An 18,278-nucleotide genomic window follows, 5' to 3' on the forward strand; every position below is an offset into this window, starting at 1 on the left:
CAAAGTTTTGGATATTTTTTTTATAACCCAACCCTGATCTGTACTTCTCCACAACTTTGTCCCTGACCTGTTTGGAGAGCTCCTTGGTCTTCATAGTGCTGCTTGCTTGGTGGTGGCCCTTACTTAGTGGTGTTGCAGACTCTGGGGTCTTTCAGAACAGGTGTATATATACTGAGATCATGTGACACTTAAATAAAGTCCACCTGTGTGCAATCTAACTAATTATGTGACTTCTGAAGGTAATTGGTTGCACCAGATCTTTCTGCCATCGTCTCATGTTTCAACATGATAATGCATGCACACAATTCCTGGAAGCTGAAAAAAGTCCCAGTTCTTTCATGGCCTGCATACTCACCAGACATGTCACCCACACCCATTGAGCACGTTTGGGATGCTCTGGATCACCATGTACAACAGCGTGTTCCAGTTCCCGCCAATATCCAGCAACTTTGCACAGCCATCGAAGAGGAGTAGGACAGCATTCCACAATCAACAGCCTGATCAACTCCATGCAAAGAAGTGTTGCGCTGCATGAGGCAAATGATGGTCACACCAGATACTGACTGGTTTTCTGATCCATGTCCCTAACTTTTTTAAAGGTATCCGTGCATATCTGATTTCCCAGTCATGTGAAATCCATAGATTAGGGCATAATGAATTTATTTTAATTGACAGATTCCCTTACATGAACTGTAACTCACTAATATCTTTTAAATTGTTGCATTTTTTACCATGTATTATCAGTTACCAGTTTTAAAACCATGTCTATTTTTATTTCTCAAACAATTCAACAATCACTTATTTGTCTTTTCATGATTTTAAGCATATTTTAAACACATGCTTAACACCTTACAAACACTTCGTACAAAAAATGAAAGAACAAACTTTTAAGGTAGGCAGGCCCTGTTGTTACCGCATATACCAGCAATAATGCCTTGCATTACGTGTGGGGAAAAAAACACCAATTTGCTCAACTTGACATTGGGTCAACTTAACCCATTGTCATTGGCTCAACTTACCCCATGGTCATTGCCCAAAGACAAACATTTCAACAATATGAGCCCACACAGCTACAAGGATGCACTTTCATGCTAGGTTTAGGACCTCATATTGAAGCTTATAGAGACCCCCACTGATGTATAACACATTCAATTCATTTGACTTGGAGAAAATCTGATTTTTGGACGTAACTTACCACTTTTCCCATGTGGTTTCTTCCTTCACAGACACCATGAAATTATGACCTCTTCCTAAATAATTGTTAAAATTATTAATTTTGTGTATGGTTTTCTAGAAACAAGATTGGCTCAACTTACCCCAATCTCCCCTATCGGTATTATCTTTGTGTGACTTTCCTGTCACAAGCAAAGGCAAAAAATCATTGAAGGGAAAAAAAAAGTTTCATTTTCTGATTCAACTATTATTATTACAAGTATTATTTATTATTATGAATAATGCAGTTTATTATTATGATCCATTTCATATGAAGCCTTTATTTCATTGTATTAATTAAGAACAAATTCTTGTTAGTTAAACCAATAGCAACAGACCTGACTCCAACAGGGAACCTCCTCTCTCCATTTCCCAAACCCTCCTCCCTATCTCCAATCCCATCTCCAGGCGTGCGAAACAGAAAACAGCCTTTGGACTTTAAAAGGCTTGAGTAAAAAGCTAATGTTTTGATCAAATTCCAGACGTTTAAAAATAGTTGCTGGGAGAAGTGGAGCCGGAGCCCAGGCAAAGTGAGGGGTATGCCAGGCAGAGCCCATAACTCTAAAATACTGGAACAGCCAGAGCCAGAGTCTCACAAATGGCAAGGGCCCCATGTTGTACTGTGACCAATGGAGGGAAGCGGACAAGCACCACGTCTGTGTTTTGTCTAACTGCTGATGGATGTCTTGCCTGATATGTTCTGTTTTTGAACAGATGTGCTGGACGTCAGAGAAATGAACCCGTAGATGTTTTGTGGACTTATTCATCAAGTATATTATGTATTTTTCCATAGGTGATTTGACTACGGGTGATAATGTACATAGAGTTGGTGTGATGATGGCTCACTGCTTTGTATGTAGGAGTGTGCATGTGTTTATGTGAGCGTGTGCATGCACAGCGTTTCTGTGTCTGTGGGAAGCGGTCTCTACCCAGGAGGTTGTCATGAAGAGGTGATGCTTGAAGTCAGATGGATAGAATGGTAAATGAGTAGGCGGAACGCTTCTCCAAAGTACCTTCTACTCCCATCGCTGACATGTTGTCATGCATGAAAATAGAGTCTGACTCCACCCCTCCCCCCCACACACAGTAATATATTATATCACATTCACAGAATTCTCCCACACAGGTCTGTTAGCAGTGTTAAGTGAGGTGTTTCACCACCAAATTAAATCGTGCTTGCTTTAGCTAGAGACCTAGGTGCTTCTGAACCAAACACTGTTGTCATTTTATACTATGAGTAGCCAGCATTCATTCAAAATGAAGCACAGAGATCCACCTGTAAAGGACTAAGTCTACTGGGCAGGATGGACTGAAGGACTGACACTTAGCTACACCAAACAAGGCAACAACAAAAATATCCAACACTAACTACTTCCGGTCGTAAGCTTAGCCCCTTGGCCTACGATTACAGAATACACTTGCTCTACATTTGCATGACCAGGGCAAACTAGCTAACATTCTGCATCCTGCACAGGAGCCGGGACTTCCGCTGCTAACAGAGAGAATGTGGGAGAAGGAATAGGGGAGGAGAGGGAGAGGCTGTCTCAAGAGAGGAGGTGTGCAGGGTTGTTTTGCACAACTTGGCCCTGGCCACCATCACACCGCCATATATGGCAGTGTTTCTCCCCACTGGCACATCGCACCCAGTGCTGCTAGTGAGCAGAGCGGTCACATTTAGAGACAAATCGGACAGAAAATCTGCCTCCTCCAAGTCAGAGCACAGCTGGAGCTGAGCAGAAGTGCCATGGAAGACTGAATTTCCCGCACAACTGGAGACAGGAGAGAGAGAGAGAGACGGAAAGAGGAAGAAGGGAAAGGGAGAGGGGACAGGGCAGAGAAAGGGAGAGGAGTCAAAAGAGAAATGAATGTGGAAACAAATACGAGCAGAGATTAAATCTGGTCCTCAGATCATGAGAAGTGGATTCATATTTTACACCACTTACAGGCAATTGCAGAAGTGTAACTTCATTTTAGCGATCTGCTGGGGTAAGCGCCTCCAAGTTCTGTGCTTTGCAATGGCTTCACTGTGATGTCGGCCCCTAGATAACACCCTACCATTAATCTTGAACAAAGTACACAAACTTCAACACATCAATTCAAACAATGTGTCTCCTATCCACAGAAACATCCTAATTATCAATCAATAAAGTAATCTTCTTGTTAGCACTAACCATAACATGGCGCTACAGCAAAGAGAAGGGAAAATGGCAGTCTGCTACTAAACATTTACCCAATCAATTACCCAAATCTATTCTCAATACCCAAACAAAGCCCATTGATGATAATACTTCCTTCAGATGGCCCCACCTATGCCAGCCAATGCTAAACTCAGACCATACAAAAGTACAGACCCAGAAATCAATGGTGCCATTGCCATGAATGTGGTTCCACTCAAAGTAACCCACATATATAAATAATCAAAACAAGCCGGCAACTAATAGTAACGCAGCGGTAGTTGCACTGGCAGTATGTCAGTGAATACATACAAACAGTATATGGACTTTCTAGGGCATCTGCATGTTTCCAACAGACATTTAAAGTGCCTCACTCACAGCACCAGAGAGAAGTTTGATAGACATTGCAATGCCGTCGGGGGTACGCCAAATAAAAATGTGATTCACATAAAAAATGTATACAGGTCGTGGCCAAAAGTTTTGAGAATGACACAAATATTAATTTTCACAAAGTTTGCTGCTTCAGTGTCTTTAGATATTTTTGTCAGATGTTACTATGGAATACTGAAGTATAATTACAAGCATTTCATAAGTGTCAAAGGCTTTTATTGACAATTACATGAACTTGATGCAAAGAGTCAATATTTGCAGTCTTGACCCTTCTTTTTCAAGACCTCTGCAATCCGCCCTGGCATGCTGTCAATTAACTTCTGGGCCACATCCTGACTGATGGCAGCCCATTCTTGCATAATCAATGCTTGGAGTTTGTCAGAATTTGTGGGTTTTTGTTTGTCCACCCACCTCTTGAGGATTGACCAAAAGTTCACAATGGGACTAAGGTCTGGGGAGTTTCCTGGCCATGGACCCAAAATACCGATGTTTTGTTCCCCGAGCCACTTAGTTATCACTTTTGCCTTATGGCAAGGTGCTCCATCATGCTGGAAAAGGCATTGTTCGTCACCAAACTGTTCCTGGATGGTTGGGAGAAGTTGCTCTCAGAGGATGTGTTGGTACCATTCTTTATTCATGGCTGTGTTCTTAGGCAAAATTGTGAGTGAGCCCACTCCCTTGGCTGAGAAGCAACCCCACACATGAATGGTCTCAGGATGCTTTACTGTTGGCATGACACAGGACTGTTGGTAGCGCTCACCTAGTCTTCTCCGGACAAGCTTTTTTCCCAGATGCCCCAAACAATCGGAAAGGGGATTCATCAGAGAAAATCACTTTACCCCAGTCCTCAGCAGTCCAATCCCTGTACCTTTTGAAGAATATCAGTCTGTCCCTGATGTTTTTCCTGGAGAGAAGTGGTTTCTTTGCTACCCTTCTTAAGACCAGGCCATCCTCCAAAAGTCTTCACCTCACTGTGCGTGCAGATGCACTCACACCTGCCTGCTGCCATTCCTGAGCAAGCTCTGTACTGGTGGTGCCCCGATCCCGCAGCTGAATCAACTTTAGGAGACGGTCCTGACGCTTGCTGGACTTTCATGGGTGCCCTGAAGCCTTCTTCACAACAATTGAACCACTCTCCTTGAAGTTCTTGATGATCCGATAAATGGTTGATTTAGGTGCAATCTTACTGGCAGCAATATCCTTGCCTGTGAAGCCCTTTTTGTGCAAAGCAATGATGACGGCACGCGTTTCCTTGCAGGTAACCATGACTGACAGAGGAAGAACAATGATTCCAAGCACCACCCTCCTTTTGAAGCTTCCAGTCTGTTATTTGAACTCAATCAGCATGACAGAGTGATCTCCAGCTTTGTCCTCGTCAACACTCACACCTGTGTTAACGAGAGAATCACTGACATGATGTCAACTGGTCCTTTTTTGGCAGGGCTGAAATGCAGTGGAAATGTTTTTTTGCATGGCAAAGAGGGACTTTGCAATTCATCTGATCACTCTTCATAACATTCTGGAGTATATGAAAATTGCCATCACACAAACTGAGGCAGCAGACTTTGTGAAAATTAATATTTGTGTCATTCTCAAAACTTTTGGCCATGACTGTATATATATATATATACAGTGGGGAGAACAAGTATTTGATACACTGCCGATTTTGCAGGTTTTCCTACTTACAAAGCATGTAGACGTCTGTAATTTTTATCATAGGTACACTTCAAATGTGAGAGACGGAATCTAAAACAAAAATCCTGAAAATCACATTGTATGATATTTAAGTAATTAATTTGCATTTTATTGCATGACATAAGTATTTGATACATCAGAAAAGCAGAACTTAATATTTGGTACAGAAACCTTTGTTTGCAATTACAGAGATCATACGTTTCCTGTAGTTCTTGACCAGGTTTGCACACACTGCAGCAGGGATTTTGGCCCACTTCTCCATACAGACCTTCTCCAGATCCTTCAGGTTTCAGGGCTGTCACTGGGCAATACGGACTTTCAGCTCCCTCCAAAGATATTTGGTTCAGGTCTGGAGACTGGCTAGGCCACTCCAGGACCTTGAGATGCTTCTTACGGAGCCACTCCTTAGTTGCCCTGGCTGTGTGTTTTGGGTCGTTGTCATGCTGGAAGACCCAGCCACGACCCATCTTCAATGCTCTTACTGAGGGAAGGAGGTTGTTGGCCAAGATCTCGCGATACATGGTCCCATCCATCCTCCCCTCAATACGGTGCAGTCGTCCTGTCCCCTTCGCAGAAAAGCATCCCCAAATAATGATGTTTCCACCTCCATGCTTCACAGTTGAGATGGTGTTCTTTGGGTTGTACTCATCCTTCTTCTTTCTCCAAACATGGCGAGTGGATTTAGACCAAAAAGCTCTATTTTTGTCTCATCAGACCACATGACCTTCTCCCATTCCTCCTCTGGATCATCCAGATGGTCATTGGCAAACTTCAGATGGGCCTGGACATGCGCTGGCTTGAGCAGGGGGACCTTGCGTGCGCTGCAGGATATTAATCCATGACGGCGTAGTGTGTTACTAATGGTCTTCTTTGAGACTGTGTTCCCAGCTCTCTTCAGGTCATTGACCAGGTCCTGCCGTGTAGTTCTGGGCTGATCCCTCACCTTGCTCATGATCATTGATGCCCCACGAGGTGAGATCTTGCATGGAGCCCCAGACCGAGGGTGATTGACCGTCATCTTGAACTTCTTCCATTTTCGAATAATTGCGCCAACAGTTGTTGCCTTCTCACCAAGCTGCTTGCCTATTGTCCTGTAGCCCATCCCAGCCTTGTGCAGGTCTACAATTTTATCCCTGATGTCCTTACACAGCTCTCTGGTCTTGGCCATTGTGGAGAGGTTGGAGTCTGTTTGATTGAGTGTGTGGACAGGTGTCTTTTATACAGGTAACGAGTTCAAACATGTGCAGTTAATACAGGTAATGAGTGGAGAACAGGAGGGCTTCTTAAAGAAAAACTAACAGGTCTGTGAGAGCTGGAATTCTTACTGGTTGGTAGGTGATCAAATACGTATGTCATGCAATAAAATGCAAATTAATTACTTAAAAATCATACAATGTGATTTTCAGGATTTTTGTTTTAGATTCCGTCTCTCACAGTTGAAGTGTACCTATGATAAAAAATACAGACCTCTACATGCTTTGTAAGTAGGAAAACCTGCAAAATCGGCAGTGTATCAAATACTTGTTCTCCCCACTGTATATATAAATTTTTTGTTAAAAAAAATGTCTTCTTCACATTTTCAAACAGCCCATTTATATTTTCCAACGGGGCTATACATTTGGCTGAGGTTTTTATCCTCGCCTGAGTAGTGTCGTTTCACTGCCAAAAATAAAATTAAACCATCTAGTGTTCATATAACAACACAATGTCAAATACAGGTAGCCTAGTCAAATAATTAACATCCAATCACATTAACCGTTACTCTCTCACGGGAATTCCCCTACGTATGTAGCCAAACGTAGCTGCTGCTGATGTTGGTATCTGTACTGATGGAGCAAAAGCCATGACAGGGAGACATAGTGGTGTGGTAACACGCGTGCAAGCAGTTGCTCCCGACGCCACTTGGGTACACTGCAGCTTCCACCGAGAGGCTCTTGCTGCCAACGGAATGCCTGACAGCTTGAAAGACGTTTTGGACACTACAGTGAAAGTGGTTAACTTTGTTAAAGCAAGGCCCCTGAACTCTCGTGTATTTTCTGCACTATGCAATGATTTGGGCAGCGACCATGTAACGCTTTTACAACATACAGGAGTGCGCTGATTATCAATAGGCAAAGTATTGACATGTTTTTTGTAATTGAGAGACGAGCTTAAAGTTCTCTTTACTGACCATCAATTTCACTTGTCTGACTGCTTGCATGATGACGAGTTTCTCACACGACTGGCCTATCTGGGTGATTTATTTATCTCGCCTGAATGATCTGAATCTAGGATTACAGGGACTCTCAGCAACTATATTCAATGTGTGGGACAAAATTGAGTCTATGATTAAGAAGTTGGAGCTCTTCTCTGTCTGCATTAACAAGGACAATACACATGTCTTTCCATCATTGTATGATTTTTTTGTGTGCAAATGAACTCAAGCTTACGGACAATGTCAAATGTGATACAGCGAAGCACCTGAGTGAGTTGGGTGCACAATTGCCAAGGTACTTTCCCGAAACGGATGACACAAACAAGTGGATTCGTTATCCCTTTCATGCCCTGCCTCCAGTCCACTTACCGATATCTGAACAAGAGAGCCTCATCGAAATTGCAACTAGCGGTTCTGTGAAAATTGAATTTAAATCAGAAGCCACTGCCGGATTTCTGGATTGGGCTGCGCTCAGAGTATCCTGCCTTGGCAAATTGTGCTGTTAAGACACTGATGCCCTTTGCAACCACGTACCTATGTGAGAGTGGATTCTCGGCCCTCACTAGCATGAAAGCTAAATACAAGCACAGACTGTGTGTGGAAAAAGATTTAACACAGACTCTCTCCAATACAACCCAACATTGCAGAGTTATGTGCATCCTTTCAAGCACACCCTTCTCATTAACCCGTGGTGAGTTATTCACAATTTGATGGACAAATAAGGTTTAAATGTAAGATGGTTAAAATAAAGAGCAAATTGATTGATTATTATTTGTGCCCTAGTCCTCTTAGAGCTCTTTGTCACTTCCCACGAGCCGGGTTGTGACAAAAACTCACTCTTATTCTTATGTTTAATAAATTTATTTTATAGTGTGTGTGTGTGGCAGGCTTACAATGATGGCAAAAAACAACATTTGAGAGTGCGCTGACCCTGGTGCTAGATGGGGTATGCAGCTGGATGTTGAATGTTTAAAGGGGTACGGGACTATAAAGAGTTTGTGAACCACTGGACTAGTGTAACCAATGCACTTTGACACATTTAATTGAGAGTTCAGCTTGATGTCAATCGTTTTTTAGTCTCTCTCTCCAGACTCTGAGTGCTCCGCATGCTTCACAGCGACAGTGAGAAGAGACTAATCGTTTATATAATTCCATCATTTGCAAGTTGTCACTCACAGGGGAAGCTTGAAATTGAAGCTGTGTCGAGTCTGGCTGTCACATTTGAGACGTGAGAATTGAAAAAAAATGTTCTGTCATACCAGGACAATTCCACGATAATGGAATTGCGCTGAGACTCAGATTTTTCACTTAAAAAGTATGCCAAACAAAAAACATTGATTTAAAAGTTTAAGAAACCATACAACTATATGCACATGTACATTTTTTTCTTAAACGTACACTGAACATTTTATAAAAACATTTACTGGAAGAACTGTGCAGATGCAAATTTTGGCAACATAATTCAAAATCTCCCTCATTGTTTTGGGAAAAGGTGGACACAAACTATCTGCTCTGAATGAAGATTCAACTATGTCTGCAGAAAGAATGGGGTGTCAGGTATGACATGACGAATTGACTTTGATCAAATCTCTTTTGGGTATTAAACTACACTAAGTGAAGTGGATTTACACCCAGTAACGGAATTGCAAGAAAAACAAGACCAACGGAAAAACAAGACCACATTTTGTTGGACCAGACCAAATCTGAACCAATTATACACGTCTATGTTTCACAAGTTTGGACAAAGTACAGCACAGAACAGTAGAGTTCAGTACAGCAGAGTATAGTTCAGTACAGTACATTATAGTGTACTCAACTCGTGTACGCTGTCCAAACTTGTAGCCAATTCAATAGCCGAAATTACATTACTAATTTTTGGGAAATTCTGTTACTGATTTGATAACATAATTACGTTTTTTAAAATTAATCTGAATAATAATTCAAACAAAATCGATATTAAAAACACTAATTGATAGGTCTACCTTCACTTGTTACTTCTGTGAACTTGTATTATCCTCCCTCCCCATGACAGAGAGATATTAGAAAATATCTTAAAAGGTATGTGGGTTTTTTGCTAAAGTAATTCTCAAGGAACAAGGCAATGTTTCTTTAAAAAACGAACAAAAGGCAGAATAATTTATCCGAAACTAAATATGTGTTGCTATTAGTTGGCAGGGGTCTTCACTTCAACATGATTGTGTTTTGATGTATTATTAATACCTTTCAAGACTTTCTGGATGTTTTCTAAGACCCCTTTCCCATCTGTTGGACCTGAAATCAAAGCCTTTGCTTAATCCTAATATTTAGGATGGAAAATGCTTGAAAAGTGTATATATACTTTAATAAAATATATATTTTGACTCAGCTTTCATTTGACATTTTCCTACAAACTTCACGTTGGTGCTCAGGGGTCCTTTTACATGGAAATGACCATCAGCTGTCTATTCTGGCTGCAATAATGATATCAATGGTTATCTAACAATTATGTATACAGTGGGCATCATACGTTTTCACCCCCCATGGATTTGTTCACATTTTGTTGCATTACAAATTAAATTTAAATAGATCTAATTGTGATTTTTTTTGTCATTGAGCTACACAAAATACTCCATAATGTCAAAGTGAAAAGAACATTTTACAAAGGTTTACAAATGAATACAAATTAAATAACTAAAATATAGTTGTTGCATAAGCCTAAATTAGTTCAGGAGTAAAATGTGGCTTAACAAATCACAAAATAATGGACTCACTTTGAAATAGAGATTTGACATGACTTATTTAATGACTACCACTTCCGTTAGTCAAGTACTGAGTTTGAAGCACAAATTCAACTACAAAGACCAGGGAGCTTTTTCGATAGCCTCAAAGAAAAGCAGTGATTAGTAGATGGGTAACAATAACAAGTCAGACATTGAATATATCTTTAAGCATGGTAAAGTTTAAATTATGTATTAAACCACCAAGACAACAAAGATACAGTGGTCCTTCTGAACTGAACTGCAGGAAAGGAAGGAAACTGCTGAGGGATGTCACTATGAGGCCAATGGTGATTTTAAAACAGCTACAGAGTTAATTGACTGTGATGGGAGAAAACTGAGGATGGATCAAGAACATTGCAGTTACTCCACAATAACGACCTAAATGACAGTGAAAAGAACAATATACAGTACCAGTCAAAAGTGACTATTTTCTACATTGCAGAGTAATAGTGAAGACATCAAAACGATTAAATAACACATATGGAATCATGTAGTAACCAAAAAAGTGTTAAACAAATCAAAATAGATTTTAGATTCTTCAAAGTAGCCACCCTTTGTCTTGAAGAGAGCTTTGCACACTCTTGACATTCTCTCAACCAGCTTCATTAGGAATGCTTTTCCAACAGTCTTGAAGGAGTTCCCACATATGCTGAGCACTTGTTGGCTGCTTTTCCTTCACTCTGTGGTCCAACTCATCCAAAACCATCTCAGTTGGGTTGAGGTTGGGTGATTGTGGAGGCAAGGGCATCTGATGCAGCACTCCATCACCCTCCTTGGTTAAATATCCCTTACACAGCCTGGAGGTGTGTTTTGGGTCATTGTCCTGTTGAAAAACAAATGATAGTCCCACTAAGTACAAACCAGATGGGATGGTGAATGCTGTGGTAGCCATGCTGGTTAAGTGTGCCTTGAATTCTAAATAAATCACAGAGTCACAAGCAAAGCACCCCCACACCACCTCCTCCATGCTTTACGGTGGGAACCACACATGCGGAGATCATCCATTCATACACTCCTTGTCTCACTAAGATACAGCATTTGGAACCAAAATCTCACATTTGGACTCATCAGACCAAAGGACAGATTTCCACCGGTCTCATGTCCATTGCTCGTGTTTCTTGGCACAAGCAAGTCTCTTCTTATTCCTATATGTCCTATAGAAGTGGTTTCTCTGCAGCTGTCGTCAAGGCAAAGAGTGGCTACTTTGAAGAATCTCAAATATATTTTGATTTGTTTAACACTTTTTTGGTTACTACATGATTCCATATGTGTTATTTCATAGTTGATGTCCTCACTGTTATACTATAATTTGGAAAATAGTCAAAATAAAGAAAAACCCTGGAATGAGTAGGTGTCCAAACGTTTGACTGGTACTGTAAATATATACACATACATACAGTACATATATTCCCAAAACATGCATAATCTATGCAACAAGGCACTAAAAAGTTATACTGCAAGAAAACACAGCAAAGGATTACAACGCTTTGCCTTTAGGCCAAAAAGTATGTTTGGGGAAAATCCAACAACACATCATTGAGTATTTGCCTCCTTATTTTCAAGCATGGTGGTGGCTGCATCATGGTATTGGTATGCTTGATGTCGGCAAAGACTGGGGAGTTTTTCAGGATAAAAAGAAACGTAATGGACCTAAGCACAGGCAAAATCCTAGAGGAAAACCTGCTTCAGTCTGCTTTACACCAGACACAGGGAGAGGAATTCACCTTTCAGCAGGACATTAACCTACAACACAAGGCCAAATCTACACCGGAGTTGCTTACCAAGAAGACAGTGAATGATCCTGATAGTTATAAAGTTATAGTTTTGACTGAAGTCTGCTTGAAAATCTATGGGAAGAGTTTAAAATTGCTTTCTAGCCATGACCCCCAGCAACTTGACAGCACTTGAAGAATAAGGTACAAATATTGTGCTATACAGGTGTGTTAAGAGACTTACCCAAAAATAATCACTAGTGTAATTGCTTACAAAGGTGTTTCGAAATATGTATTCATTCAGGGGGGTGCATACTTTTGTAATCAAGGTATATTAGTGTTTCATTTTTTATATAAAAAACACATTGACAGAGTATTGTGTAGATCTTGACAAAAAAAGAGGCACTTAAATCCATTGCAATCCCACTTTGTAACACAAAATGTGAAGAAATCCAAGGTGGGTTTGTGATACCCACTGTAGGTGCATATAGAAACAAACAAATGAAACAATCGTATATATGTTCCTTTGACAACAATGAAACTCTAATATCAGAATAGAAATGAGTTACTGGTGTGAATCTCTTTGAAACTCAAATAAAACATTCATTTTGAGCCAGTGAGAGAGGAGAGGTGCAGTTAGATAAAGAGAATAGTGAAAGGGGAAAGTGCAGCAATTCAGAGGGACTTTGAGACCCATATATAGCTCCAACTATTTACTCAATGAGGTCATTTCCTTGAGGACAGTGAAAAGGCTGCAATCAAGTGTGCCTAGTTAGGCCTATCTCAAGAAATGCCCTCTCTTTCATGCTGCTAGCCCCGAGTGGCCGTTTTGGCGTTCAAGTTTCATCTTTTAATATCACGTGGTTATCAGTACAGTGGTTGATGCTGGTGACTGAAAACAGTTACCCAGTCAGCACTGATGCTCTGCCAAATAAAGGGGATCAGTGGGGCTGGGGCCTGGAGAAAAATACTGCCATCAGTGATGTTTTACTTCAAGCCTCCATGATACAGTATAACGTGTCTAAGCTGATACAGAGCACTCCTGAAATTAAAAGGGTGTGCCCTGGGATTATATTAGATAGCAGTATAGGAGAAGGAGCAACAGAATACAGGAATGTTACATTACTACAAAGTTTTGCAGGTGAAAATGACTATCAACATAGTTGACATTGCAAAATATGCCAACTGGGCAGGATTTTTCACACTAGCCAGCAATGTACTCAGCTCATGAAATATCTCAAGTACAATTTTTATTGAAATAGTAAAAACATATAGCTAATCAAAGTTCAACATTTCATTTGAACACTATAAAACACTAAATGCATTCCATCCAATAAAGAAAAAATAACATTAATGGGTCAATTTGAAAGTGCCAGAGGGAGAAGAAAAGAAACAGCCAACACTGCAGATCAGATCCTGTTGACTGGCCTGAGTTACCCGCCCCTGAACCTGTACTGAACACACCTCACTCTCTCAGCTGCCTGTTAAAGGCAGGCCATCTGATACAGTTCACATTCTGAGATGGCAGAATGAATGCCATCTCATTCCTGAAGCTTTCCAGGAGACCTTAGTCAGTCTGCTGCAGTACCAGACAGGTCAGCAATAGTTGTCCTCCTCTATGTAGCCCAAACTAGTCTACACACACTCCTCTGATATGAGTTCCCTCCTATCCTTCCTTTTATTGGATAAATTGCACACTCCATTTAGGTGAATCACAATTCACTAGTACCCATTCAAATGCATTCCATTTAAATGCTTTGAAACACTGCATTCTTCATTCTATTACACACATTAAACACATTCAAGTCAACAGTACTTCAGTCATTCATAAGATTCACACTGCTCAGTTGTGTAGTGAAACCTTGGCGGGGTAACTGACAGATCCCAAGCTGCATTCCACTGAGTGTGGGCCTAATTTCAAGTGGTAGTCAGTCCTACACTGCATCAGATCATATCAGGGTGATAAGAAACCCCCTTTGAAGAGCAGCTTGACATTCCTGAAACACTCCAGGGACATGTTTTAGGCCTACTCTCTATTTTAGACTATTATCTCATATGTACATTGTGCAAAACAAGAAGCGTACAGGAAGAAAAACGTTTACAGGAAGTAAGGACATAAAAAAAGGCCCAGGCATTGTTCTGCTGAGGCAACAAGTGCCTTATCCAGGATAATTATATATAAGCAGCTGTTATAGGTGTTAATGGATGTCAATGACTAAGTATGTGTGTGTTCATAATTTATCATTAGGCAATGTTTTTAAAGTGAACAATGGATGGTATATCAGGAAAGGTCTGAATGTGAGAGCATGTAGAAACAGGTCTGACTACATTATTGCAATGCCTGATGCTTGCCTCTGTGCCTTCTTCATAGCAGACAATAACAGAAAGCGAGAGTAGGCCAAAAATGGCTTGGGAGGATACAGCCTGTTCAGTCCTACGCACTCCTCCCACTCAACTTCAGTCTAGAACAGTCATCAAGCTTTGATATCTATCTCCTACTCATTCCCAGGAAAGAAACACTTTTCAGCTGAGGATTCAGTCACTGCATATAAATTAGACCCATTATGCACTTTTAACAGATGGATTCTTAATTCAACTGGTACTGAAGAAGTTGAACTCTGGTTCAAAAACTGCTTGACATTTTTTAATAGTGTCTGAGGGAGCTTCACCAGGAAACACTTCAAATCCTGAATGTGTAAATCATGAGTGTTTATGATCTTGGTGTGGCCATTTCAGGCTGGACCAACTATTAGGCTATCACAATAGGTTTCTGCAGAATGTTTTCAGGCCTATAAACAGATGACAGTCCTCTCGACATTCCACAGCAGTGAGTAGGCCTGTATGGGTAAACACTCCTAAAACGTTCACTTATTATTATTATTAACCCACTCCTCTCTTTGGCAGTTACTACAACGCATCAGTTTGTAGACAAGCGCGCGTGTGACATGCCGTTGGTACCCGTCTGGTACCAAACATGACAATGTGGCGCATATCCCATACAAGTCAGTGGGCCAATCCCTTGCCAGGCGGGAGATCGTTCAGGGACTTGACCGGAAGAAACGTTTCCATAGAAGTAGGCTAACCTACAGGACTATGCACATTTTCCAATAATCTTCAAACAGATGTAATGCAGTTAGCCTACAGCTATAGCTGTGTTGTCTGCTGCACCAGATGCCCTCATATCACTAGAAAAACATATGGCTCAACTATTTTCGATCCTTATACCCTTACATAGGCCTATGTTGCCTGGAATCCCGATGTTGAATTGCATGGAATTCTAAGTCAGGCAGAAATGAGCATTTCAATCAGGAACTATTAACATATAGGCTACACATTGTCACAGGAAAGGCTACACATGATGCTGTTATAGGTGACAACTTAATGCTAAATAATAACGATGTGTTTATAATTTTTGTTACTCTAAAATATAGTGTAACAGGCCTATTCTTTCTGAAGTAAATGTTGACCTGAATCATGAAAGGCTTGGTGGTGAGGAAGTTAGCTAAACCTTGCCCAACACCGCGCAGCCAGCGAATGATAGGATTTGGCTACAATGTCGACATCGGCAACATCAAAATAGATACATATTGGTTAAATGGCGTAAGAAGTATACTGCTACAATGCATCATGTTGGTTGCTTCAAAGTGCGCGAAGGGAAAACAGAATAGGCCCTATTAATAATTAATAAAATATTAGCAGACTTACGAGTAAACTTTCCAAGTTTATCGCAGATCTTGGATCTTTGATCATGGCCTCCAGCTTTTTCAACCGGTTTTCCATCCTTCTCTCTGCACCAAGTGACATTTTTGCGATTGATAAATGCCCGTTTCTTTTACATATAAGACGAGCCTTATGAGAACTGTTTGGGTTTACATGGGGAAAAGTCTTTTTGTTCTTGGGCAATGGCCGTGGGCCTAGCAGCCTCCTTCTATAATCGCCTCGGAATTGCAGAATCCACAATGTAGAAAAAAATTATAATCCACCATAAACGGAGAAGCGCAGCTCCGCAAACTTGCCAATTAGTCCGGAGATTTAGTTGAACGCAAATCAAGATAGACATTTATAGTACCATATTCCATATGACTGCTCTCTGTGATCCACACCGCGATTAAGTTAGAATTTTAAGAAGATTCAGCAACAGGGCGTTTTCTTGCCCCCCTCCCTTCTCTTTTTGGGCGCTCCGATGTGCTTTGCTTAAATTTAAAAAAATGTGTTTCCAAAACAGTCGAAAGTGTTTAAAATCCAACATTTGAAACACTCAAATTACATGGATTTTGTAATTGCATCACTGTCATAAGCAAATTGACAGAGTATGGCGTTCTCCAAAATAGCTTGAGCGATGAACAGTTTAAAAACGTTATACAATCAGCTCTTCTCCTATGCACTACAGAGCTATTTCGGTATGTATCCCTGCATGACGAAAAACTAAGGGTTGTCGGAATGTCTAACTGCAGTTAGCCACCGTGGATTCCTCGTACATACTCCACTTCCAGAGCTAGATCTCTCCTCCCTCCTCTGACATCAACATGCAGACACAGCCGCCTCATTTACCCATAAGCCTTCTCTGTCTCCTCAAATCATGCTGCTGTTCAATGTGGGAAGCTGCATCATGATGAATAATAGAGCTATGTGATGACTACTCTCCTAAAGTTTTACAAATACATTCTTCACACTCAGTAATGATTTACCTGATTGACACATTATTTCCACTTATGCCCCACCATCTCTTGATATTGTTATAATAGTAAAGTTTTTATGGCTGTGTGCAATGATCATGAAGTGTGCAACAAATATGCTACTTCCAGATGATATCATAGCTGCAAGTTAATAGATGTCTGAATATTAGTTGTTGGATTTAAATGTAACATCTGGCCTCCCAGCAGCGCCATATGACTTCTGACACCAGTGTAGCGATTTGGGGGGCTAGCCAACTGGGACTTGAACAGGCGTCCCTCAAATGACCCTGCGACTATCAATCGAACACATTGCAACAAGACATTTAAACCTCTTGACGGCTTGCCAGGTGTTGTACTAAGGTAGCTACAATTCTATGTTTAATTGGTCAGCATCACACTATTGCAGTAGACATACTGTAGGCCTACACATACTACAATTTACTGTTGCTTATGTCCGTCCATTGATGTCGATGACATTGCTCCCAGTAATTATAATCTATGTGTGGTGTTGTTTTGGTACATTGTGTTTATGCCAATGCATGTAGCTGTTCAGGCGGATGTGAAACCCCCACGGTTTGCTAAATTCAGCAATGGGAAGGGGGACCCCTGCTGGTGGGCTATTAAGGTGGGTAGCGCACAGTGAGGAAAGCGCCATAGGATGGCGCCATAGCCACAGGCTCCTACTGTACATACCTGCAGTAGAGTATCAATATGGCACTGTGGTTGCACCAGTCTTGATGCTGTGTAGGCTGGTGCAGACTTTTTGCTGATTGCCACCCCAAGTGTTCTGTGATGCACGGTGGATGCTATGACACAATGTGTCCAATACATATTTTTGTGCTTCTGCTCCACAGTGAGAGAAGGAATTCATGTGTGTGTGTGTGTGTGTGTGTGTGTGTGTGTGTGTGTGTGTGTGTGTGTGTGTGTGTGTGTGTGTGTGTGTGTGTGTGTGTGTGTGTGTGTGTGTGCGGTTAAACAGATATTGACAAAGATGAAACAAGTTGGTGTGTGCCTCTATTTATTAGTCTCCATAAGCAATTCACTGAATAAAGCAAATACTGTTACAGCACAAAATTATTATTTTCAAAGCAATCTTGGCAACAAGTTATAGTAACAACTTCATAATAAAAAGACAACAGTTATATCCATTTCTTGCAGTTTTCTTCACTTTAATTAAATAATACTATAAAATGTACACAAAGGTTGATAATTCACCACTAGATAAAACATAGAAGGGGAAGGAGGATGTTTGTTGGTGGTGTAGGAAGAAGGGTCCTTTAGCAAAATGTGAGGGTTGGGTTTATACAAGTCACAGAAAGCTGATCATCTATACATCAACACTAGCAACATAACAAAGTTGTTTTTTGTCCATTTTATTTTGTACAAAGTGGGGAGTCTTACAAGCGAGCATCATCGTCTGCACTGTAGAGTACACAAGTGAGAGTTAAGGCAGATTTTCTGTTCAC

At 40.9% G+C, this 18,278-nt stretch overlaps 1 protein-coding gene across 2 annotated transcripts in view; it reads right to left on the reverse strand.

Moving 5' to 3' along the window:
• The window catches only part of rock2a (rho-associated, coiled-coil containing protein kinase 2a), a 45,260-nt gene extending 28,725 nt beyond the window's left edge, over window positions 1-16,535 (reverse strand). Inside the window, exon 1 of one of the 2 annotated variants that reach the window (XM_039009664.1) lies at window positions 15,842-16,534. In XM_039009664.1, the coding sequence (XP_038865592.1) occupies window positions 15,842-15,940 (99 nt within the window). In that variant the 5' untranslated portion in view covers window positions 15,941-16,534. Of the gene's footprint in view, window positions 1-15,841 lie in introns of both variants that reach the window. The other variant, XM_039009663.1, reaches the window with a different exon arrangement.
• Between the last annotated feature and the right edge of the window lie 1,743 nt (window positions 16,536-18,278).

The sequence above is a fragment of the Salvelinus namaycush genome, chromosome 15, assembly GCF_016432855.1.
Source record: "Salvelinus namaycush isolate Seneca chromosome 15, SaNama_1.0, whole genome shotgun sequence".
Taxonomy (NCBI): Eukaryota; Metazoa; Chordata; class Actinopteri; order Salmoniformes; family Salmonidae; genus Salvelinus; species Salvelinus namaycush.